General features: G+C 43.4%; 1 protein-coding gene across 1 annotated transcript in view; it reads right to left on the bottom strand.

The window, feature by feature from the left end:
* Positions 1–27,159, bottom strand: part of CDC73 (cell division cycle 73) — a 90,617-nt gene that overhangs the window by 44,649 nt on the left and 18,809 nt on the right. The window contains exons 8-10 of the mRNA XM_066379917.1: positions 24,387–24,485; positions 22,453–22,531; positions 20,832–20,896 (exon numbers count right to left, since the gene is read on the bottom strand). Of these exons, the coding sequence (XP_066236014.1) occupies positions 20,832–20,896; positions 22,453–22,531; positions 24,387–24,485 (243 nt within the window). The remainder of the gene's footprint in view (positions 1–20,831; positions 20,897–22,452; positions 22,532–24,386; positions 24,486–27,159) is intronic.

The raw sequence follows: 27,159 nt of genomic DNA on the forward strand, positions 1-27,159 counted from the left end.
TTGAGATATTCATTTTCTTTCATTAGGACTCACATGTCGGGGGATATTATTTTGACATGACGTGATACAACGTGAAAAAATCAATGTGTCTCAGGCGCAAGTTTTCATAAAAAGAAAAATTAAATGTTTCAAAACAGACAAATCTGTTTTCTTGTTGGTGTAAGTGCTGCACTAGCACTTGAATGAGTCCCCCCACCAGCTCGTTACAGCACTCTGTAAGGAGTCCCACTTACCTTGGAGCACATCTGTGAACGCACCGTGCCCCTCACTGAAGCAGAGGTGATCATTCACGGTGGCGCAGAGAGCGCACTGCTGGAGATAGATAAAGGGTACAGAGCGCGGCGGCGGCTCCCCTCAATCCATTCTCAAGATGCATGAATGCCAACTGCAACATATGGGGAGTTTATTTCCTGACAGCAGGTGTACACACGCCAACACTTAATCACTTCATGGCACCTACTTCTTTCCAAGTGCCAAGTTTACAAACCTGCAGTTTTTAATTTGGTAGATGACAAATACTCTGCATCACCAGTTAAAAACCTTTTGGGGGGGTATGAGGGGAAACTACAAATGTTTGATGAACACTTGATTCTAGGATGAACAATGTATACAATGCACTTTTATCAAGTTTTTAATAAAAAAAGGTAAACAAAAACTCTTCACTGAGCGTTCAGTACAAATATTTTCACAATAATCTTGTTTGGCTCTGTTACAAATTTCAAAATCAGAGAATAGTAAACCTACTAAAACCCTAAAATAGTGCTTTTATTTCATACTAGTATATAATCTTAATTTAGTCAGGATGTTACTTATGCTAATTCTTATAGCAAATATTTTTATCTTTGATTCTGAAGATATTACATCGAAATAGACCAGTAATACTTAATAAAAGAATCACAGAAACTATACTTATTTATTATTAAATATGTTGAATTCTATTTATGTTCATTTTAACTCCCATTTTCAATTCAATAGTCTAAGTGTTCTATTCTACATGGAGTGATTCTGAAAGCTGAGTTATATAAAACCCCAAGCTCTAGATTAAGTTTAAATCCCACATATCACAAAAATACTAAATTAAATACCAAAACCAGTAAAAAAAAGTCACATGTAAGAAGGCAATAATATCAAAGTAGGTAAGTTTGATAAAAGACAAAAGAAATCCTCCTCCAGAGTGTGCGCATGCATGTGCACACAGAAACAGCCCAGCGCTATCTGCACAGCGTGTTAATAGGCACAGTGAAGCATCTTTAGAAGAAGTACTTTCCTTCTGGAAAACTTCAGGTTTAAAAGGCTGACTTACGAAAAACAAGTACTTAACAGACAACTAAATTCCCCCTATATATCAGAGATCAATTGAAAATCGTATCTATATCCCTAATAATATTATCTTGGAAATGGATAATATGATATTCCAAGTCCTCAAAGAGCACTGAACCAAATAATTAAGTTCTCAGTGCTGCTGAAAATCCTTATTTTAAAATAAATACAGCAGGTCCTTGAGTCATGACACAGCTCCATTCCTATGACAGTGACGTAACCTGAATTTGGGTGTAAGTCAAAACACACCCTAGCCTAACACAAACAGAACCCTTGCACATATAACAGTCCAGAATGGTGTAGGTAAGCGCACTGGGGATGCCAGCCTCCTCACTCATTCCCGCGTTACTGCGTGTTCTTCCACCACATGCAACCAAACAAGTTCACCCACGTAGTCTAAGTACGATGCTAACGGAGTACGGTGAAACACTCACATCTCAATTTTTTAAAGTTTTTATGTGAATGAGCATCGTAAACTCAAAGTATCATATATCAAGACTGTCGTACCCCGAGAACCCCCTGTACTCTACTATTATCTTGTATTTGACCTTCCATTGTCAAAATCAGCAAAAGCTGATTTCTTTAGAAAAATATGAATTTTTACATTATATTTTAAAATACTTAAGACATTTCACCAAGTGTTAATAATACCTTACTCATGCCCAGTCTATATAATTTTTATTATATGTGAAAATATAATTTTAAATGACAATACTGCATTTGGTCAAAGAAAAAAATTACAAAATAATCTTTATGCTTAGTGTTAATAGATACTGTAGAAGACAGAAATACCAAAACTTTCAATATGTATGTTAGTTTATTATAAACAAGATTATAAAATTCTAATTCAAGTAAATAATATAAATTGGTCACCTCTTATTAGACAACATAATCACATATAATCTCAACTGGAATATTACCAGTGTCTGTTACCAAAGCCCCTATGGGAACAGCAACAGCAGCAACAGGCACTGCTTCTTGACGGAGCACACGGTGTGCCAGGGTGTGTCAGAGCGCTCGACACGCACAGCCTCACGCAGTCACAAAGAACATGAGGAGACAGGAAAGAAAGCCTCGTGCATCTCACAGACCTCCTCCTAACCACTAGGCAAGTCTGCTACAGGTTTCATGTGACACTGGCTATAATGTGCAAAAAGCAAACAAAAGTGGCCTGCCCTCTCTTCCTTACCTCTGCTGTCGGCCCACCGGAGCAGCAGCTGGTCAGGTGCAGAGAAGGGTGAGGAAGGGGAGCTGCCCCTTGGCTACTGTTTCTTCTCCTTTCTAGCTACTGCTGTCTGGGGGCCAGAACCTTAGGGGAGCAGAAGTGTTCCTGCTCCTCTCTTGCTCCTTTGGGCACTGAGACACATCTCTGAACAACAGGGAGGTGGTGCTTACAATTTACAAAAGGCGCTTCTCGGAAGCACCACTGATCATCTTTAACAGACAAAGCAGCACTACACACCCTACTCCCCTGGGAACTCACTGCTGTCTGATGAGACTGACAGGGGCTTCTCCCAACCAGTTCCTGCTGACCCTCCACAGAATCTGACCATTACATTAACACAGGTCTCTAATACACCTCGCAGAATACTGGATTATCACTTAAACATGACTCTCTGAAGACAGATTACATATATCCAGTACTAAAAAGGGGCATCCTGAGTTTGAGGAGCACACACCTCCAAGCACTGAACACGGCAAACCTCACGACTTGCGAGGCACGACTTGGCAGAGGAGCGGAAGAACACTTGTTCCTGTAGGACTGTTTCCGCTCCCTTGACCACAGCAGACGTCTGTGCTAAAGAATAATCAGAGCTGAAGTGACTGCCTTGGTCTGGTTATTAATCTAATTACCTCAACTTGCAAATGAATTCTACAGATACTTTAGACCAGTGGTAGTCAACCTGGTCCCTACAACCCAGTAGTGGGCGTTCCAGCTTTCATGGTGGGCGGTAGCAGAGCAACCAAAGTATAAATAAAAAGATAGATTAAACTATAGTAAGTTTTTTTATAAAATTTATTCTGCCAAACTTAGTGAAAATCCGACATAAAGTACTTGGTAATTATTATTATATGCTTTAACTTGTTGTAACTCTGCTTTATAAATTTTATAAAGTAAAGTTACTTCCCTACTTCATAAATCACCATTACTGTGGAACCGGTGGGCAGTCAGAAAATTTTACTACTAACAGATATACAAAAGTGGGCGGTAGGTATAAAAAGGTTGGCTACCCCTGCTTTAGACAGTATCCCAAACACTGAAAAACATGAAAACAGATCAACAGTGTCAATAAAAGTACGTATTAAATGAGTCAAGTTCAATGATTCTTCAACTGGAAAACAACTACAGAAAAGAGAAATATATATATTTACTTATAACACTCAATATATCAACTGACTCGAATAAAAACTTAGAAAATCAGTCAAAAGCAAGATTTAAAAACTGTTAAAATTGTTTAAGTTTGTACTATGTGTGGATGAAAATAAAAAAAAATGATTATAAAGGTATGGACTACAGAAAAAAGGTAGCTAAGAAAATATTTTAAATAAAAAACTTACTAGAAAGCAACAATGATTTTGGTTTGTACTGGCACAAGAATTAGGCAGTTATAGAGCCTGACCTGTGGTGGCGCAGTAGATAAAACGTCAACCTGGAAACACTGAGGTTGCTGGTTCAAAACCCTAGGCTTGCCTGGTCAAGCCACATATGGGAGTTGATGCTTCCTGCTCCTCCCCCCTTCTCTCTCTCTCTATCTCTCTCTCTCCCCTCTCTATAATGAATAAATAAAATCTTTTAAAAAAAAATTAGGCAGTTATATCAGAGAACAAAAAAATCAGACCTGAAAAGAGACCCTAACATGTATATCAACCGAGTATCATGAACAATCTGCAATTCAATCTACTATTATTCAGTAGAAAAACTGGCTAATGTCTAAGATTTAATGTTTAGGATTCAGGTCAAGTCTTTATACTATTACTTGACTCATACTATTAAAAAATAAATTCCAGGCCCTGGCCGGTTGGCTCAGTGGTAGAGCGTCGGCCTGGCATGCGGAAGTCCCAGGTTTGATTCCCAGCCAGGGCACACAGGAGAAGCGCCCATCTGCTTCTCCATCCCTCCCCCCCTTCTTCCTCTGTCTCTCTCTTCCCCTCCCGCAGCTGAGGCTCCATTGGAGCAAAGATGGCCCGGGCGCTGGGGATGGCTCCTTGGCCTCTGCCCCAGGCGCTAGAGTGGCTCTGGTCGCGACAGAGCAACCCCCCGGAGGGGCAGAGTGTCGCCCCCTGGTGGGCGTGCCGGGCGGATCCCGGTCGGGAGCATGCGGGAGTCTGTCTGTCTCTCCCCGTTTCCAGCTTCAGGAAAAATACAAAAAAAAATAATAATAAAATAAAATAAATTCCAGATTGAGCAAAATAAGTACAATACTGTACTAACAAAACTATTATTTGCCAGATACTGTGAAGCATTTCAACGAGAAGGTAGGGAGACTATTTCACTCCCTCGCAGTCAGTCATCTAGGACTGGACAAAAATGGGTTTACAAACCACCTACTAGAACTTGATCACAAATAGGGAAGCATCGGTCAAAGTGCTGACGATCAAACTTGCCAAAAAGCCGTGTCTGTTTAAGGTCCTTCATATCACAGCGCACTTCTAAGCAGAGTGTATGATACTTGAGATCAAGACAGTGTTAACTTTCTTCAGTACAAATTTAACACAGATGACAAGCAAAACTGCTAGGCACCACCCCCCAAGCAGACAGTTTCACCATGCTATATTCTATTGGGTTGGGGAATAAGTTCGTAGCGTTTTTATATTTTCTTTTATTTTACAACGATTTGTTTGCTGTTTGGCAAAGGGTAAGTATTCATTCGATAAAACTCGTTCTGCTCTACAAAACTATGTTAATTGTATTTTTGAGTTATTTAATTTTTTATTAGTTTTGAGGCTTAGAAATGGAATACCCAGGAGGCAAAAATCAACATTTTCGACACCTGCTCTTCTTTGCTTTTCATCGAGGTCAAAAAGCTGCCGAAGCAGCCCAGGACATTTGCAACGTGTATGGAGAAGGTGCCATAGGCGAGTCTACAGCACGGAAATGGTTTGCAAAGTTCAAAAATGGCGACTTTGACGTCGATGACACGTGCCGCAGCGGAAGGCCTTCTGAATTTGATGAAGAACTGGGAAATGCTCGAAAAGAATGCCACGGTCAACAAGGAGCTCTACATTGCCTAGCTACACTGTGTGAATGAGGCTATTCGACTGAAAAGACCTGATCGACATGGTCAAACCATACTCCTTCACGACAACGCCAGGCCCCATGTTGCACAAGTCGTCAAAGCCGCACTCCAAGAGCTCGAATGGGAGGTCCTTCAGCATCCGCCGTATTCTCCGGACCTTGCCCTGACCAATTACCATCTTTTCCGCTCCCTGTCAAACTATATGAAGGGCGTTACCTTTGATAACAAAGAGGTCCTTAAAAACTGGCTCAAAAACTTCTTTGACACCAGACCAGGCGATTTTTGGCGGAATGGCATCAACAAATTGGTCGAGAGGTGGGAATAGGTTGTAAACAGCAACGGCGAATATATAATTGATTAACTTATTGATATAATTATTGGTTTTTGTTTAAATAAAAGTCTTCGGTAAAAACACTACGAACTTATTCCCCAACCCAATAGAACCCCAACATTAGGCTAAGAGAAACTCTTGAGTCCAGCCATTCTCAGAACTTGAGAAACACTGACTGAGAGCCCAGGCACTGAGACACAGGCTGCAGACACAATTAGGAACACAACAATCATCACTGTGTGGTAATAATACTCCTTCCACAGAGAAAGCCATGGATCACATCTTCAAGTAAGGAGAGGGGACAGAACGGGGGCCTGACTCCGCTGGGCTCCCGAGGGCCAGGAAAGCCTTCCCTAAGGAGACATTCAAGCCAACAGCTATGAGGTAACTACGTGCTCGCCCTGCAACATGGGGAGAATTCCAGGAAGGAGGTCAGGAGCACAATGACCCTGTGGTGAGAAAATCATCCCATAAACATGGCCAAAGACGAGAGGGATGCATCAATCACATGAAGACTGGTAGGACCTATTAAGAACTATGGCTTTTAACCCCAAGAGTAATGGAAAGCCATTAAATATATAGCAATATTTGGAAAACAGAAAACAGCAGAAGCTAGCTCATGCATAATGGCTTCTGTCTTCCTAGGTGTTTGAAGCAACATGCAGAACAGACCGAAGAGACATTATGAGTGACGTGAGAAGGCCAATTATGAGATACTGCATAACCCAGGGGAAATACACAGTTTGGACCAGAAATGATGATGGTGATACGGAAATAAGGAATTTCAGAGAATTGGGGGCAAACAGCAGGAATGATGGGACATATCATGATGTCTAGATATTGCAGGTGAGGGAAGAGGGAGTTAAGTGGCAAAAATGATGCCCAGGGTTGTGCCTGGGCACTGAGGGGATGATGGTACCATTTACCTAGAGAGAAAGCACTGTGTAAGAACCTGACTCACCAAGTATAACATCAGAGTGCCCAAAGAGCCACCAAGAAATGTGCAAAAGGACTGACCAGTGGCACTGAGGACCTATGTATTATAAAGCACCAATAACAATACTAAGTTTAACTACTGCTCTATACACATATGAAAGTAGGGAAAGTAACTGGAAATACAATGTCTAGTATGAGCTTATTCATTTGATAAACACTTTTCAAGCACTACCTACGTGTCCCCTGTTCCCAGCACTGGGCATATTGTGGCAGGCAAGATGTGGTTCTTGCCTTCTGAGCTTCATAGTCAAAGAAAATCATCAAAGTAAACAAACAGACATAATTACTAGCAGAAAACATTGGGAGGTCTTCCTAAGAAAGTGACCTTTCACTTGAGACATGAATGAGGAGCCAGTCTCATTAAAGGCAAGAAGGATGATCCAGGCAAACAGAACAGCAAAGACAAAGACTAAGAGGTCGAGGAGAACTTGACAAGTTGGCATAAAGAGAAAAAAAGCCAGTGAAACAAAAACTATAGAAAGAACCTTTCTTAAAACCTTTATTCCAGCCTGCCCAGGCAGTGGCACAGTGGACAGAGTGTCAAACTGGGATGCAGAGGACCCAGGTTCGAGACCCCGAAGTCGCCAGCTTGAATGCAGGCTCATCTGGTTTGAGCAAGGCTCACCTTACCAGTTTGGACCCAAGGTTGCTGGCTCGAGCAAGGGGTCACTCGGTCTGCTGAAGGCCCACGGTCAAGGCACATATGAGAAAGCAATCAATGAACTATGGTGTCGCAATGAAAAACTAATGACTGATGCTTCTCATCTCTCTCTATTCCTGTCTGTCTTTCCCTATCTATCCCTCTATCTGACTCTCTGTCTCTGTTTAAAAACAAACAAACAAAAAACAAAAAAAAACCTTTATTCCAGAGCAGCACCTTGTGGACAGAATTCAGAGGTTCTCTGATCTGGATGTGAAAAAATATTTTACAATCTTATTTTCACCAACCTCCAGCAGAAATTACCATTTTCTTTTTTCCTAAATGTAGGCAACAAACTATAGCACTAATAACAATGGCTGTAATTTTGTCATCAACAGGAATCACACATATTTTTGTGTCATATTGCAATGAGTACACACAGTTTGAAATACAATACATGCTCATATTTTAAATTTCTGGCATTTTATTAGATAACTCAACGTATCTTGTTATATAATACATTAGGAAAGAAGTACAAACTAAAAAATCAAGTACAAATGACTACCATGTCATAAATTTACATTTTAAAAATATCTTGATAATTTTACTTCATGACAATTGGTTTTCTTTGTTATCTATTTTATCTTAGTCATGAAAAACATTCAGAGAGAGGACTCAAAGGATTCACCAATATACCAACTGAATCCACAACATGAAAAAAGATGATAACCTCTCCCTAGAGTACAAGAAACTTAACATTCCTAACGACTAAGTGCAATTTTTGGTGCTTGTTTGAATCCTATTGCCAACAAATGAAATGTAGAAAGAAATTTTTTTCCCAGAAAAAAAATCAAAGAAACTGGAAAATGAACTGAGTATTAATTAGATGACACCAAAAAATTATGTTGTTACAGGTGATAATGTCTCTGTGGCTAAGTAAAAAAAAAAAAAAAAAAAAAGCCCAGGGTTCAAAGTGGAAAGGAGGCAGGCACAGAACATGAGCATCTGGGTTCTGCTTACAATAAATACCTCAGGAAAAACAGAGCTGTGAAACCGATCATGTAAGACTGGTTAGAAAATGACAATTACAGAATCTGTGTGATGGGCAGACAGAAAATCACACTAATTATAATTCTCTAATTATGTTTGTGTCTAAAGTTTTTCAAAATTAAAAAAGAAATGGGGGTAGGGGAGAGAAGAATAAAGGCATTCAGTAGACGCTTTGCAAAAAGGAGCCCATTAGAGGGACAGGAAATCACAGAGAGGCACTGTCTGTCATAGACCGAATGAGAAAAAGACGCCCCTTCCCTAGGTCAATGATGTCCTAGATCCAGTCACCTGAGGGGCTGAGGCGGCTTTTCCCATCTTACCCGCAGGCTCAGGGGAAACAAGGGCATCATTCAGACCTGCTCTGGCATTACCTACATCTTGTTGAGTGTGCACTCCTAACAGCATTCATGGTTAAGAAAAAATAAACCACTTCCCAGGATTCAGCTGCCTGGGACTGAAAAACCAGTCTTTGATCACACTAGCATATCCTGGCATCAGAAATAGCAAGGTTAGGAGAAATAGTAAGTTCTAGTCTAAAGCTAACAAGTATTGATTAAGTTTTGGCTTTGCACTTAGGACACCTGACAGCTGAGAAGGACCATAAGGGAGGAGGACACAAGCCTGATTCTTGTGAACACACACACACACACACAACGCAGTGCCAGGTCGCTCAGTCTTCAAGGCTGGCAGAGGCCAAAGAACCTAGGTGGGGGGAAGGAATGTCGTATTTAGGTAACCAGACCTTAAGTAAAAAGGAGCCTCTGCATCTACATGAGGAAGCGGGCTGCACACCTCTCGGGCTCAGGTGTGTAAGCAGAAACACCATCAGGTCTGCACCAGCGTGAAGGTGGCCCCTGTGCCCATCACACTGCTGGGCTCACCTATCTGCCACCAAGTTCAACGGGCTCTCACCAACTGCGCCTTTGTCTTTCTTTGCAAAAACATTTTTCCAACCTGGCTGACAGAAAAAAGCCTTACAAACTCTGCTACCCAACTAATATAACTGTCAAAAATCAGGAGGCTGTCTAAGCAAAATTCAATACATTCTTTCATCATTATGAGAAATTTTCTTTTAAAAAAATACCAAAATTCAGTGCCTACACTTGGCTTTAAGTAATTAAAAATTCATATTTATAAAAAATAAAAATGATTAAAATTTCAATTCCTTCAGTACTAGAAAATACATTTATAAACATAGTTTTTTCAGCAGTTAGTGAGAAATCCAAATCCATCACTAACAATTTGCATTTCACATTCCTGTACTTCCTAAACTAGAAATAATATATATAAGGTCTACCAGAAAGTTCTGTCCGTTTTTGAAATAAAACAAAATACAAATTTTCTTACCGTCAATAAACTTTATTAAATAATATAGTTACCATTATTATTAATGATTTCTTGCCAGCGTTAGGGCAATTTGTATATCCCATTTTTGAAAAATGTTTTATCTTTTGATGCGAAAAATTGAACCAGTGCTTGTTTGATATCTTCTTCATTTTTGAATTTTTTGCCCTTCAAAAAATTTTGTAAGGACAAAAACAAGTGATAGTCGGAGGGTGCTAAGTCCGGGGAATATGGTGGATGCGACAGACATGCTTCTGTAGCATTTCTTCCTTGTTGAAATTCGTAATTACAGTGGCGTAAATGAACTTTATCAGTAGCCATGGATACACTATCGCTTCACACATAAGACTAACGTGAATCAACTTTGTTTTAGTTCATTTGCTACGTCAGTATGTATACATTAAGTGATAAAAACAGAGAGGCACACATGCGCCAAATAAACATGTGCTTACGTGTCGAAACTTGTGATAGAAACGGACAGAACTTTTTGGTAGACCTTATACTACAGTTTTAACTGTAGGACACAGGCAGTAGCCATATGCAAATGCCTCCATGCTTACAAACTTAACTTACAAGTTAGTATTTTTACTTCCTGAGTATGCCAGGTATGCATTTAAATAGCACTCTTCCTGCCCTGGCCGTTTGGCTCAGTGGTAGAGCGTCAGCCTGGCATGCAGGAGTCCCAGGTTCGATTCCCGGCCAGGGCACACAGGAGAGGCGCCCATCTGTTTCTCCACCCCTCCCCTTCTCCTTCCTCTCTGTCTCTCTCTTCCCCTCCCGCAGCTGGGGCTCCATTGGAGCAAAGTTGGCCCGGGCGCTAAGGATGGCTCTATGGCCTCTGCCTCAGGCGCTAGAATGGCTCTGGTTGCAGCAGAGCAACGCCCCACATGGGCAGAGCATCACCCCCTGGTGGGCATGCCAAGTGGATCCCGGTCGGGCACATGAGGGAGTCTGTCTTACTGCCTCCCTGTTTCCAGCTTTGGAAAATACAAAAAAAAAAAAAAATTAGCACTCTTCCTAAAATTCAAATAAATATTCAACTCAAATATGAAGATAAATTTTATCAACTGATATAGAAGACAGTAACTTAAATTAGAAGTCAGCTAACTAACTGTGGGGCAAACTCATGCCTATGTTTCCTATGGCCCAATGTCAAATTGAGCCTGGCCTGTGGTGGTATAGGGGACAGATCATCAACCTGGAACACTAAGGTCGCCAGTTCGAAACCCTGGGCTTGCTTGGTCAAAGCCCACATGACAAGCAACCAATAAACAACTAAAGTGAAGCAACTATGAGTTGATGCTTCTTGCTCCCCGCTTCTCTGTAAAACCAATAAATAAAATCTTTAAAAAGTGTTAAATTGGCCTGACCTGTGGTGGTGCAGTGGATCAGGCATCAACCTGGAATACTGAGGTTGTCACCGGTTCAAAGCCCTGGGTTTGCCTGGTCAAGGCACAGATGGGAGTTGATGCTCCTGCTCCTCCCACCACCCCCCTTTTCTCTCTCTCTCTCTCTTTCTGTTTCTCTTTCTGCCTCTCTTCTCTAAAATGAATAAAAAAATTTTTCTTAACAATTGTTAAATTGACTTGATATCAATTAGTTATGTGTGTACTCTTACATATTACTGCAAAAATCTAAGTATAAAGATTTTTAATGACAACATAAAGTATAACCTCAATAGTGAGAAAACTCCCTGAGTTCTATGGTATGACCTCTGTCTCCAATTAAAATAAAAATCTTTCGGCCTGACCTGTGGTGGCACAGCGGATAAAGCGTCGACCTGGAAATGCTGAGGTTGCCGGTTCGAAACCCTGGGCTTGCCTGGTCAAGGCACATATGGGAGTTGATGCTTCCAGCTCCTCCCCCCTTCTCTCTCCTCTCTCTCTCCTCTCTAAAATGAATAAATAAAATTTAAAAAAAAAAATCTTTCAAAGCTTTCATTCCGTAGCATTACAAAAGAATATATTTTCAACTTACTCATAGTAAAACACCAGTCTAAAATTTCAAGTAAGAACTTAGTTTCATCCAGGCCTGAAGCAGTACGAGTTTAAAAACAGATATTTAAAGTAAAATTGGAAACAGTCACTCAGAGGAACAGGAGAAGGAGGGGAGACAAGAACAACCCTAAAAGAAACATGCATCAAGAAAAAGACCTAGAAAAGAAACCAAAACTCAGAATTAAAGATCTCTGAGGTTTGGCACGGTGGGGGCGGGGGGGAGAGGGATGAACTAACTAGACAAGCCAATGAATAAGACAGGAATACTGAGACAACTTAATAAAATAAAATTTGAAAGCTGAATTTATATAAAAGATTGAAACCAACCTAGGAAGACCTAAAAATTGATACAGAACTAAAACTGCCGATATCAGGCAAGAGAAAAGTGCCCAGTGAGGAAAAGTCTCAATACCCAATTACAGTATGTCACCTAATATAGCAGGCTGTTTTTCATATAGCATTAAATAAGAGAAAATAATCTTTTATTCCCAAAGTAATGTCTGTGTTAAAAAACAGTGGTTGTTAGCCTACAGAGACCCAGAGGAGTAAGAATTTAAAACTGGTGAAACATTAAAAACATAATAATTTTGTTAAAATTGGAGGGATTCAAGTTGTGTTGATGAAGGTAAACAGAAATTATAATATAAACTACACTGTACTATGTCCAAGAGAGAATATTAAAGAAAATTAAAGTATGCTTTTGTGCATGAGTCAGATTTAACTGCACCATTACACAAGGACCTACAATTAAAAGTATGCAATCTGCCTGACCAGGCGGTGGCACAGTGGGTAAAGCGTCGGACTGGGATGTGGAAGACCCAGGTTCAAGACCCCAAGGTCGCCAGCTTGAGCGCGGGTTCATCTGGTTTGAGCAAAAAGCTCACCAGCTTGAGCCCAAGGTCGCTGGCTCAAGCAAGGGGTTACTCGGTCTGCTGAAGGCCCGAGGTCAAGGCACATATGAAAAAGCAATCAATGAACAACTAAGGTGTTGCAATGCGCAACGAAAAACTAAAAATTGATGCTTCTCATCTCTCCGTTCCTGTCTGTCTGTCCCTGTCTATCCCTCTCTCTGACTCTGTCTCTGTAAAAGGAAAAATAAAAATAAAAAAATAAATTAAAAAAAATAAATTGTTTAAAAGTACGCAAACTGAAATTTCATAGTATAAATTTTTATCATGTTATTAACACAATACTATTATATTTCCCAACTGGTTTTTGTTTTCTCCTATTCTTACAATGATCAATACAATAACACTTCAAGATAAGATATGTAAATATTATTTAAAATTATTTAATAGTTTTAGGTTATTTCTAACACATGTTCCTACAGTAATACTGTCTGTGCGTCTTTCAAAGTCTTTTTTTTTTTTTAGTGAGAGGTGGAAGACAGAGACAGATTCCCACATGTACCCTAACTGGGATCCACCTGGCAAGCCCATTAGGGGGCAATGCTCTGCCCATCCGGGGCCCCTGCTCCACTGCTCAGCAACCGAGCCATTTTCTTACACTGCCTGAGGTGGAGGCCATGAAGCCATCCTCAGCACCCGGCGACAACTTGCTCCATCGAGCCATGGTTGCAAGAGGGGGGAGAGAGAGAAGGGAAGGGGAGGGGAAGGGGAGAGAAGCAGATGGGTGCTACTCCTGTGTGCTCTGACTGGGAATTGAACCCAGGACATCCACACACCGGTCCAACGCTCTACCACTGAGCAAACCAGCCAGGGACTCAAGCATTTCATAATCATAGCAGTAACTATGTGGTCATTGATAGATTAATTTTAAAAGGTATGTTACAGATCCTATCAAAATCACTAAGACATTTTACATAAACTCCTTCATGAAATACAGAGCTAAGTTAATGGAGTTAATTTATAGGCTTTCACCAAAAGTACCATTCACTGTGCAAAGGATTTTCTTTTTTTTAATTTGTATTTTCACCTATTACTGAATTTAGAGGCAATGGATTTTCAATAAATCAAATAAGATAAACTTTTTCTTAATATACATTAGCCTGACCTGTGGTGGCACAATGGGTTAAAGAGTCGACCTGGAACACTGAGGTCGCTGGTTCGAAACCCTGGGCTCGCCCAGTCAAAGCACATATGGGAGTTGATGCTTCCTGCTCCTCCCCCTTCTCTCTCTCTCTCTCTCTCTCTCTCTCTCTCTCTCTCTCCCTCCCTTCCTCCCTCCCTCTCTCTTTCTCTCTTCTCTGAAAAAAGAATTGAATAAAGTCTTTAAAAAAATGAATATACATTAAAACTCGCTAATACCTCTTAATATGTCTGTTGCCATAATTCATTTTCCTTAAAATATATTTGCATCAAAATGCTGATTACACTGGCAAAATATTAATATGAGATTTTAATATCTCTCACCACAAAGAAGGTATCAGTGTAAGGAGATTAATACCCACCACCTACCTAAATATTATACATGTTCACATTGAATACTACCCAACTTTAAAAAAAAGTGTTGCCTGACCCAAACGGTGGCAGAGTGGATAGAGCGTTGGACTGGGATGCAGAAGACCCAGGTTTGAGACCCCAAGGTCGCCAGTTTGAGCACGGGCTCATCTGGTTTGAGCAAAGCTCATCAGCTTGGACCCAAGGTCGCTGGCTCGAGCAAGGGGTTACTCGGTCTGCTGAAGGCCCACAGTCAAGGCACATAAGAGAAAGTAATCAATGAACTAAGATGTTGCAACGAAAAACTGATAATTGATGCTTCTCATCTCTCTCCGTTCCTGCCTGTCTGTCCCTCTCTCTGACTCTCTGTCTCTGAAAAAAAAAAAATTAAATTAAATTTAAAAAAGTGTTTTCTGTACTGTTCAGGATAATAAGTTTATAAAACATTATGTTTACTGTAAAAGTATTTCTGCAACGAGTACATTAACTCAGTGCCACAATTAAACAGTTACAAAAGGAACAACGCCCTATTTGTACACATTTAAACCTCGAAACAAGTTATAGAGCAAGTTACTGTAATACCCTTTTTCAGATGAGAAAATTATCTGCATCACAAAATAAGAACACGAGGCAGAAGTTTCTGGGATGGGACCCCACGCTGCCCCGGTCTCCGTGCTATGTGAAGCACGGACCCTTCAAGAGTTTTATCAATGCTCACACAAGTGTCCTGGAGGCAATGGAGGAGGGTGGCCACCGACTGTTCCCTGCGGGGGACGGGCCCTCTGCTGGCTCCTCATGTGAGGGTCACTCCTCCCTGGAGCCCCTGTCCTGCTGGCAGCAGGAACGTGGTGCAGCTGCGGCAGAAGTCAACCCAGGAGATGAGCGATGGGCCCTGAAGACATGCACAATCTGGGCTGTGTTGTCCCACACTGTGACTCACGCTTACCTCACAGCGTCTGCTGCTCCGAAAACCCTCAAAAACTATGAACATAACAGGGAGGCTGGCCACGGCCTCGGGGAAACCACAAGACAGCCTGCCAGCACAGGGCAGTCGCCTCTGTGCGTCCACCCATTCCACCTTGCATCTGGCTGCCCTGTCAGGTGGGCCTGGAGGGTGGCCTCACTGAACAGGTGAACCAGGGAGCACTGCTTCTCAACCACGGGAGACTCTGCTCTGTAATGGCTGGGGAGTCCTGTGCCGTCATTCACAGCATCTCAGTGCGGAGAGCTGGAGAACATTCCACAGCCACCCTACTTCTTTGAACAGAGCAAGAAGAAGGGAATGAAAGGAAGTGGTTTTTTTCTTTCCTTGGAGTGGGTCACTCTCAGTAAGAGAAATAAAGACAGCCTAACCAGGCGGTGGCGCAGTAGACAGAGCATCAAACTGGGATGCCAAGGACCCAGGTTCGAGACCCTGAGGTCGCCAGCTTGAGTGCAGGTTCATCTGGCTTGAGCAAAAAGCTCACCAGTTTGGACCCAAGGTCACTGGCTCGAGCAAGGGGTTACTCAGTCTGCTGAAGACCCACGGTCAGGGCACATATGAGAAAGTAATCAATGAACAACTAAGGTGTCGCAACGAAAAACTGATGATTGATGCTTCTCATCTCTCTCCGTTCCTGTCTGTCTGTCCCTATCTATCCCTCTCTCTGTCCTTGTTAAAAAAAAAAAAAAAGAGAGAGAGAGAGAGAGAAATAAAGACAATAACATGAAATTATCAAGCATACTCTCCGTGAAAAGTCAAACGCCACGTTATGCTGCTTCTGAGCCTGACGGGAAAGTCTAATGACTGCCTCCGACAGTTCTCTGAACTATCGTTCATATTGTTCCAACTGGTCCAGACACTGAAGAAAGGATGAACCCATGTCAGAGAGAAGTCAGAGCCTCTATATGACTGGCAGCAGACAGAAGATGGTGTGACAGTTCACAGCACGGCTTCCGGGAGACAGCACTAAGGAAGATGTGCAAGTATAGTTTCTGCCCAGTCACATCACACTGTGCTCAAGGGTCAGAGGTTTCGGGAAGGAAATCTCAGTTCTTCTATCAACCATGAAAACGGTACATGGATGATTAAAAAGACTAAGCTTGGAAATGTCCTCACTAAGAAGAGTGAAGGACACCCTGGCAGAGCGAGCAGTCGGGGGTGCACAGGGGAGCTGTGGACACGCAGCCCACGTGCAGCCACAACGGAACATGCAGCGTATTAGACCTCCAAAGAACTGAACCCAAACCCAGATAAAGAAAAGCTTCCTTGTGCTCAAGAGTTAGAAGAATGCAGTCTTTTCTCTGCAGTGAACTCTAACTCGTGCAGCGCTGATGGCAATACACTACAAATTCCTCATGTGGCGACTGCTGGAGCAGTCTTCTCTGCCACAACAGGTCCTGGCAGGGCGCTACATGGAAGCTCGTCTCAGCCTCCCAGGTTTGGGCTATATCCAGGCATCAGAGATAGCAGTGCCTGCCGGTGCCCCCCGCCCCGGGCATCAGAGACGCCAGTGCCTACCGGTGTCCCCCGCCTCGGGCATCAGAGACGCCAGTGCCTGCGGGAGCCCCCCGCCCCGGGCATCAGACGCCAGTGCCTGCCGGCGCCCCCCGCCCCGGGCATCAGAGACGCCAGTGCCTGCCGGCGCCCCCCGCCCCGGGCATCAGAGACGCCAGTGCCTGCCGGTGCCCCCCGCCCCGGGCATCAGAGACGCCAGTGCCTGCCGGCGCCCCCCGCCCCGGGCATCAGAGACGCCAGTGCCTGCCGGCGCCCCCCGCCCCGGGCATCAGAGACGCCAGTGCCTGCCAGTGCCCCCCACCCCGGACCTGAGAGACGGCAATGCCTGCCGGTGCCCCCCGCCCCGGACCTGAGAGACGCCAGTGCCTGCCGGTGCCCCCCGCCCCGGACGTGAGAGACGGCAGTGCCTGCCGGTGCCCCCCGCCCCGGGCATCAGAGACGGCAGTGACTGCCAGTGCCCCCCGCCTCGGGCATCAGAGACGGCAGTGCCTGCCGGTGCCCCCCACCCCGGACCTGAGAGACGGCAGTGCCTGCCGGTGCCCCCCGCCCCGGACATGAGCGACGGCAGTGCCTGCCGGTGCCCCCGCCCCGGGCATCAGAGACGGCAGTGCCTGCCGGTGCTCCCCGCCCCGGGCACCAGAGACAGCAGTGCCTGCCGGTGCTCCCCGCCCCGGTACTCCCCGTCCCAGGCACCAGAGACAGAAGCGCCTGCCGGCGCACCCCGCTGTACCTCTCAGCCCTCTGTGAGGGGGCTTTTCAGGTCCGCGGCCATTGTACTCATCGCATGCCCACTGTACTTTACAATAGGAAGGAAGGCAGGCAAGTGGGACAGGTTGCTAAGCAGCAGGCCTAGAAACCGATAGTCTGATTTTAGGTTTTCAAGAAACAAATGAGAGAATATTTGTTCTGATTATCACAAACCTCTCTTTAATAACAGAAAAAACAGAGAATTGATTACTCCAACATGCCAGCTTCTGGAAGAGCGTCAGAAGCCGCAAGGCTGGGCGGTTGTGCTGGAACATGTTCAGTTTCAAAGTGTTAATAAAGTTTCCTCATGTGAAAGAAAAGTAAACATAAAATAAAAAGAACACGACCACTGACAAATGGTATAATGACCTACCTCAACTCCATTTGCTGCAGACTGATTGGAAGGGCTGGGACTCAAAGCCAGGGATGACTTCAAAGCCTCAAACTTGCAGTGTTTCCAACTGCTTAATTTCTCTTTAATAAGCTAAGACTGCCTTTATTTGGATCAGGATCTCAAACCTGGCCCACAGAGGCCAAGCAGGACGAAGAAGGCCATACAAAAATGAGAAAAGGACAGAGAGAGGGCAGCAGAGCCTCAGGCCATGGAGACGCAGAGAAACACTGCAAGGGGTCCCCAGCCCTAACAGTCCCATGACAACAATATCTGACAAGTATACTGAGCAACTGCTCTCCACAGAGCTGTAATGCATCTGAGGAATGGGAATAAAAACAATGACTAATACCTACTGAGCATAATGCAGAGATTTGCTCAGAGCCCTGACACAAGTCGGGCTACGACAGCAGCATGTTAAAGAAGAAGGGATGAGACGCTGTGAGGTCAAAGGCTGCGTCTCACCTGTCAGCAAGCGGCAGGATGGAAAGCTGGATCCAGGACCCCATGCGGGAACGTCACCTCTAGAACCCAGTCTTCCCCCACGTCTCTGTGCTCCCTCTGATTCAGAACAGCATAGTCACGTTCAAGAAGTGGAACTGGGATCTTCCAGACAGAGCTACTACTTAAGAGCATCCATCTGTTTGGTTGGTTAATAGAATCACATGGGTCTCAGGTACACAGTCCTACAGCATGTGATCTGTACACTGCACCCTGTGTTCACCACCCCAGGTCCAGGCTTTTCTATCCCCCCTTTATCCTCCTCCACCTCTTCCCCCTCCTCCTCCTCTGGTAATCACCATACTGTTGTCTGTGCCTATGAGGTTTTTTTTCTTTAATCCCTTCACCTTTTCCAGCCTTTAACAGACATTTACCTGCTTTGTATGTCTGAACGGTATCAGAAGAGCAACTTTCTTAATCGGAGAATAAGGTAAAAGATTGGTGAAACTCACAAGCTCAAAAATAGGTAGTAAGTCCAAAATAGAAAAAAAGAGAATAAAAATTAAAGTAGAAGTATACATCTGAGGTTCAACTTTTAAAAAGGAGCTATCACCGTCGCTTCTTGGCCTTTTGGCTAAGACCGAGAGTAGAAAGAAACAACCACCAGAGTAAACACACTTTCAAGTTCAAGCTGCTCCAAGTATTCTGTCAGAGCTGCTAAAACAAATCGGTCCTAAGCAGCAGAGATTGAAAACGGGTATAAAAATATTGAAAGGACTGCCTGGCCTGTGGTGGCGCAGTGGATAAAGCGTCCACCTGGAACACTGAGGTCACTGGTTGGAAACCCAGGCTTGCTGAAACCCGGGCTTGCCCAGTCAAGGCACATATGGGAGTTGATGTTTCCTGCTCTCCCCACCCCATCTCTCTTCTCTCTAAAATTAATTTTTTAAAAAAGTCTAAAAAAATTTTTTTTTAATTAAATAAATAAATACTGAAAGGACTAGCAATTTGACCACTCCTAGTCTTTCTGTTGCCCTGCCATCCAATGTCTTCCAGTGACGGTGTGGGTCATGGTGGGTCACAGATGGCTCTCCTGCCAGGCTCTGTTCACAGTCCCCTTCACAAGGGGCCTTACTCATTCCTCCCGCTAAAGCCCATCAGCAGTCTCAGCGACCAGAACAAGGGACACAACACACATGCTCAGCAAGCACTGGCTGAATGAACCAATGAGTCCACACAATTTCAGAAATAAAATAATACATCTGATGACAATTTAAAAACAAGTGTACTAGGCCCCTGCTGGTCGTCTCCACCAGTTCCGTGCTCATGTGCTTAAAAACAGGTGTACTATGAGCAAAATATCTTGCTCCAATCCCAATTTGAAGTCCAAATAAAGAAAAAAGTCAACTTTTAATATCAGATTCCCCACGTTTATCTGCTGTCTGTTTCTGGAAGGAGTCAAACTGGCAAGGTAGAGAGAGTCCCATTCTGAGAATGCCTAGCAAACTCAGGACAGCTCCCCGTCACACAAGTCCTCAGCGGTCTGACCGTGCACAAAACAAAGTCTGCTGTTCAGTGCTTTACCTTTACAAACACAGGTACTCTAATGAGTGCATCTACAAAGTAACTTACAGTCTTAAAGGTGTAATGAGCTATGATATAAACGCGCAAAATGAGGTTAACAGAATTCCTGCTCTATGTCACTATATGCGCTTATTGCTAACCAAAATTAAAAGTGTTCCATACAAATACGGCTTAGTCGGAACACCTAGAAATGACCATCTTTAGGGGGTTAACAATATAACAAAGGCTGCTAAAAGTTAGCCAAAGGCTTACAATCCTGGGCACCCGAGCACCAGATCTGTGTTGGATGTACCGCCCCAACAACCGCTATGTCCTGTTAAAGAATGAAGAGACCTCATTTTAAGGAGCGTGAGACACTATGGCAAGTCATTCTTCAAGCTGGACCCTGTGACCCTCATGATGGTTTTACGTCCTCTCATCCAGTAGCACCCATCCCACCTGCTGTTAATCAAAACAGATTCACAACACACTCAACTCAGTTTAAAAAAATAAAAATAAGGACCCCCGGGAAGGAGCCTCCCACACCAGGGGTCTCCAAACTTTTTACACAAGGGGCCAGTTCACTGTCTCTCAGACCACTGGAGGGCTGCCAAATACAGTGGTCCTCTCACTGACCACCAATGAAAGAGGTGCCCCTTCCAGAAGTGCAGTGGGGGCTGGATAAATGGCCTCAGGGGGCCGCATTGTGGCCTGCGGGCCATAGTTTGGGGACGCCTGCTCCACACAGATCTATGGGCACAAACGGCCATTAAAGACATGTTTGAGACAGACACTGAAGAAGGAAGACCATATTTAACATCTGCCACTACTCACACAGAACAACGGGGACAAGAGCTCTGCAGGCAGAGGGACTCACCGTGACAGACTTCAGGGTCATACCGTGGTAGGTGCCCATTGTGTCAATTTTGAAGCCTTCCGTTTCTATAAAGAAAGAGGGTTTTCTATTAGACTTTATGCATTTCATGATCAATCACAAATCTAAAATAATAATCTACAGTACATCTTAACAGTTCAACGGTATAACAAAGCCTTGACTCTACCGTCCACGTAAAGCTAAATCATATACTTGTGAAGGTAAGCACTTTATAAGAGTATCAGTCTCAAAAAGATACTCAACACACCCCACTGAGTGGGGTGTGTACAAGCAGCTTGAGACCACCACTATAACTATGTTCAATATTCATACAGTGGGTGGCAGTACCAAAGATTAGACTGAGTAAGACACTTTATAATATAACCCTCCCATTATTTACAGCTAAGAGTCAACTACCGGACCACTACAAGGATCTATCATCATGAGACGTCCTTAACACACAGGGCAAGCCAGGTTCCCAAATCAGCGACAAGCGTGTGCTGCACTCTATAGAGAGGCAGTGCTATGGGAGGGACCGGTGCTAGGACACAGCCCCGCTGCACCAGTTAGCAAAGTGTCCTAAACATTTCACACCTTGCACACCAGTCTCTGCCACAGTCTCTGAACTCTACAGTTGTGGTGCAGAAGCAAGGTAAACAATGTAGGTAAACGGACTGGCACGGTAAGGACCAAGTGTGGTCTGTGCTTTGCCAGCCCCCAGTTTACATAATCCACCCCACAGGAAAACACTGCAGTGGACAGAAGACTGGGCTGCTCTCTGCACCATGCATTCAGCACGCACCTTTGCCCAGTCTGCGAAGTCAGCACACACATGCATGGCAGCAAGACAAGGCAGCCTTTAACAAAACTTCAGATGTCAGATTATGCAGGAAAAAACGACAAATGTTCAACTTCCTCATTTTTCCATGAATCAAGTCCAGGTAACCGAGAAGTAACACTGACATGAGTCCCACTTCTCTAAGCACCTGACCAGTGCCTACTGGTCCCTACTGCGTGAGCCAGTCTACCACGTGGGCTTCCACAAACTACGTCCTCATCCAGCCGCTCCATTCCACGCTCCCCAATTTCTCAACGTACACATCTGTACCCTGGGAAACGTGACGTGACAGAGAATCCGTACTCTAAACTTTTGAGCACCGGAACATCAGTAACAGCAAATATAATAAATATAATAGCTTACTGCCAACAAATTGTTATCCAAGGGGTGTTAACTGGTTCAATCCCCACAACGGGGCTGAGACAGTACTGTACTGTTATCAGTCCTGTCATGTCCCAAAGGAGGACACTGAGAGAGAAGCAGTTCAAGTAACTGATCGCGAGTCAGGGGACAGTGACTGCCCCACAGGCACTCCAGGTCCAGGGCCAGGCGGTCTCATTCCATGGAGACCAGAGCATGTCTGCAGGCTTCGCAGGCATGGGCGCTGACCCAACCCAGCATGGCCGTCCCAGCTCCAAAGGAGCTACAGAAGTGCACAGGTAAGGAGCACGGCTCTGCTGCAGCCCGAACTGGGCAGGGCCCACCCAGCCCTATTCTACACACCAGGCACATGGCCTGCGTCAAGCACGGCCACAGTGAAGGGAAGAGGAAGACGAAATAACTTGCCTTCTTTTCCTTTGAATCTCTCCTGGTCGTACCTGTTGTAGGCGGCTGGGATGGGCTGTTTGGTGCGCAATGTGGGATCCTGCAGAAAGACCAGTCCCGACTAACATGTTAATGGTCTAAGCTGTTACTTAATACTCATAAAACCACAACAGGGCCTATTTCCTAAGCCTTTTTCTTACTATATAACAGGCCAATAAAACAAAAGCAGGGAGTCGTTCGATGCTGATTTTCAAGATGCTGTTGACTATTAAAGAATGACCATCCCTATAAGGGTCCAGGGCAAAGGACCCCAAGTAACTCTGCACCAAAGCAAAAAGCAACACTCTTATCAGACACTTAGAAATGAAATTAGTGTGCTTAGTACTTTCACTCGAATTACTTAAATTTCTTTATGAAATAATAAGCTCAATGCAATAATATTTTTAACAAAAAAAAAAACACCCTTCTAATTCAAAGTTTACTGAGGTGACATTTTAGAGCCCTTTAACTGAATTATTCTCCAAATCGCTAATCTTTAAGTTAAAATAATGACAACCATGCAATAAACACATTATAAACATACAGGGTAAGACTGACATTAACAAAAGTGAATTTTTTCTTTTAATACTTAGAAAAAGTTGCCAACCTAAAAGCCACATTATTTAATTATTTAACTCACAAATACTTTACCTAAAACTCACAGTCTGTAATAATCTGAAAAAGTATACTAAAGAATATTCCCAAAATTGCTTGGAAAGTTCATGAGACCCAGGAAGACAAAAATACTCCATCATGTTACATAAAATGCTACCCCAAGTGTCACTCCAAATAAAGGACACTTGCTCAGGACTGGCACTTGGTGTGCACACACCTCCAGTCAGATGCCAAGCGTTACAATTTCCAAGTGCTTTACTGATGGTGAGAACACAAAGTATTCATAGTCACAAAGACAATGGTGAGTGACACCATTAAAATTTGATGTAAGTCTCCTACCACACCAACTGCTACTTGAAATGTCATCCATGTCGTGACGTGAGCACCAGTGTTTAACCATCTTCACACTTGTCCCACTCCCCTTCTTCGTCACCTCCACGTCCTCCAGACTGCAAGTCCAGCGAGGACAGGGCTGTGACCTCCCCCTCCTGTCACACGGCGTCTCCACCAGTATACGGCTGACAAACAGCAGGCACTTCAAACCATGGTGAAGTCCACAGATAGTGTTGCAGACAGCAACATCTCACCACTTACAGAAAGTTAAGTACCAATGGTTTCGTGAACACACAAAACTAGACCTTGCAAAGGCTGTATTAGTACTCCACTCAATTTTCGTGTACTTTTAACATTTTATTTGTATTTATTTTTTCCTTTGTTCATGCATATGAAACTCACTGGAAGATTTCAACAAAATTGGAGGGTACGCTGAGTTAAAATAGAGGCTATATGTCATATATAAAATTGATTTTGGGAGCGTCCTAAGTGGCACCTCAAACAGTGAGGCATCCTTTCAAACAGCTACAACTAAGGCACAGTAAAAGGATCAAATGACTTGTGATCAGGGAAACATAATACATTCACCATGAAGTCATAGTTACTAGTGATTTAAACAAGAACCCCAAAGGGAACGGTCCTAGGGACTTATGGATCTCACAGTGGTCAGTGCTTCTACCAAGCAGCCGTGAGCAGGCCAGCTAGCTACAGCTGGCCCAGTTACTCAGAGTGCTTTTCCTAACTGACCTCCCTCAGATTCTGACCCAGTATGTCTCGAGTGAAGAATTACTTACAGCTAAAGTAACTTTTAACAGGAGAAAGGTTTTCACAACCTCTGGGAATGTTGAAGCAGCGAAAGGTTTAGAACCTACTCACTGAAAAACTTTCAGTGAATGTCTTCAACATTATAATACTGGAAACCAAATGTCATTTTCAATACAATTACTAAATAAGCAGAACATCCTTACCACAGGAGCTGCATTTGGGGCCGGTCGCTGCTCAGGTGCACGCCCTTCTTCTCTGGCTTTCACAGACTGAAGAATTGCAAAAATGTTCTTGGAGAAATTCTAAAATACAAATGAGTTTTCATTGAGCTCATTTAAAAAAGAGAGTAGGTTTACTAAGCAATCTCAGACTGTTTTCTCTCTATCAGTTCTTCCCTTCCACATCACTAGGAGGTGCTACTACTACACACACAAGTCAGATCAACTATGACAGGGAAACGGATCCAAAGATCAATTATCACAATTATCACGGACCCAGCGTTACTCATTTTCTTTCATTTTACTTAAACCTAAACCGGGTAACTGGCTATCCACTTATTCACATCCTGCACCTATTCAGATATGTAACCAGGAACCAAGTTAACATTTAAATAAGACAGACCTGTTGTCAAGAGGATTAATTCAGAGTCTACCACAACAATCCCCCTCTCCATGGGGGATACCTTCAAGACCCCAGCAGATGCCCGAAACCACAAACAGTGTAACAACTGTTTGAGCACCTCTTCAACTCTGCTTCTGCAACAGCAGGAGCCACTTCTCCAGTAATCTTTTATTTTTTTTTTAAGATTTTTTTGGGGGTTTTTTAATATATTTTTTTATTTATTCATTTTAGAGAGGAGAGGGAGAGACAGAGACAGAGAGAGAGAGAGAGAGAGAGAGAGAGAGAAGGGGGGAGGAGCTGGAAGCATCAACTCCCATATGTGCCTTGACCAGGCAAGCCCAGGATTTTGAACCGGCGACCTCAGCATTTCCAGGTCGACGCTTTATCCACTGCACCACCACAGGTCAGGCTTCTCCAGTAATCTTGATATTTTTCAGTCCAAACCCACCCCTGACTCTGTGTGACTGTCCCTCGCTCGCAATGCATGGCTGGGATCACTCATTTTAGGGGGTCCCTGGCTGAAGTCTTCCTACAGGCTCAATGCTTTCTGGAGTAACCTATCATTTAAAAAAAAAAAAAAAAGCATCTCCTAAAATGCACAAAAAACAATGACAAGAAAGGATGGCATTATTTTAAATTTTTGTAAATCTTAGTGTCTAGCTGAACAGAAGATAGCTATATTTTCGTAGTTACTATCTGTGGTGATACTTTGTTTTGTTTTGGTCTAAGTATATAACAGAAAATTTAGTCTCACAGCACTGGAAAACGGAGGATGGTTACAACACATTTTTCAATGACTGCAGAGAGCCTTTCATACCCTGCCAGAGGACAGTAAGTACTTTCTTAAAGGTTACTGCAATGAGAAAACCACATCCATAAACTTCATGTATTGTTACTTTAAAATCCACTGGTCTCTTTAGTACATCAGATGGATTTTCCCTTTCCCCACACATAGTTTTGTTAACATATGCACTGGTCACCTGGACAATACCCGACATTGAATTATGTAGATTTTCCAAATGTTAACACAATGCATTCAGTACCTAACATAGACGAATTACGCTCGTTATTATTATCACAGAACTCATCAGAGTCTTTAAGTATCAGGAACCTGTTGTTGTCACAGTAGCAAGAAGAAACCTCCCAAAATCCTAAAATTTTCTCATAAAAGTTCACATTTTTTTATTGGTAACAAATATTGTCATTGCCTCTCTTGTAGGAATGAACTTCATTCATTTTCATAAAAAAAAAGTAAGCCAAACATGTAAGTCAGAATAGGTAGTTCTGAAATAAAAACCGGTGTCAGCGAGCATGCAGCTGGTTGGGCACAGGACTGAGCCCCTGGCATGGCTCCGCAACATCACCGCCGTTTCGCACGCATACATGCCTCGCACACCGACTTCCTCACATGAGACACTAGAACGCAGTTACAATTTCCTCAAAGGTCCCACTTTGTAACACTAGCACACTGTGAGGGTTCACGAAGGACACTACCAGTGGATGGAGGACACATGCCACCAGCTCAGTCTGGTGCTAACGCCTTGCTCATGCCCAGAGGCCAGCAATGCAAAGGTCAACACAGTGACCAATGCAAATGAAGTCTTAAACCTGTTATCAAAGGGATGAAAATCAATTCTCACTACTGTATAAATAAATAATGCAGTGCTATGTGAGATATACAAAGTCTAGAGAAATCAATCAAAATGTTATCAGCTCCTTTTGTGTGGGAGAATCACAAGTGATCATCTTTCTTTTTTTTTTTTTTTTTTTTGTAATTTTTCGAGATTAGAAGTGGGGAGGCAGTCAGACAGACTCCAGCATGCACCCAACCAGGATCCACCCCGCATACCCACCAAAGAATGATGCTCTGCCCATCTAGGGTGTTGCTCTGCTGCAACCGGAGCCATTCTAGCACCTGAGGCAGAGGCTATGGAGCCATCCTCAGCACCCAGGCCAACTTTGCTCCAGTGGAGCCTTGGCTGTGGGAGGGAAAGAGACAGAAAGGAAGGAGAAGGGGAAGGGTGGAGAAGCAGATGGGCGCTTCTCCTGTGTGCCCTGGCTGGGAATCAAACCCAGGACTTCCACACACTGGGCCAACACTTTACCATTGAGCCAACCAGCAGAGCCCTGATCATCTTTCTTTTAATCATCTCTTTAGAGCAACTTTTCAACAATGAACACAAGCAACTTATATACATTTAAAAATGTGTTTTTAACAATATATCATAAAATTGGGTTGCTTCATGTGGGGTGCCAGCAAATAAAGTAGCTGTAAAAGGACATATTTTTCATGGAATCTTCAACCTGTCTTTAATTCCAAAAATAAGCTCTAGAATCCTAGGGCCTTTTTGAGTA

This window comes from Saccopteryx leptura, chromosome 1 (assembly GCF_036850995.1).
Source record: "Saccopteryx leptura isolate mSacLep1 chromosome 1, mSacLep1_pri_phased_curated, whole genome shotgun sequence".
In the NCBI taxonomy this organism is placed as follows: domain Eukaryota; kingdom Metazoa; phylum Chordata; class Mammalia; order Chiroptera; family Emballonuridae; genus Saccopteryx; species Saccopteryx leptura.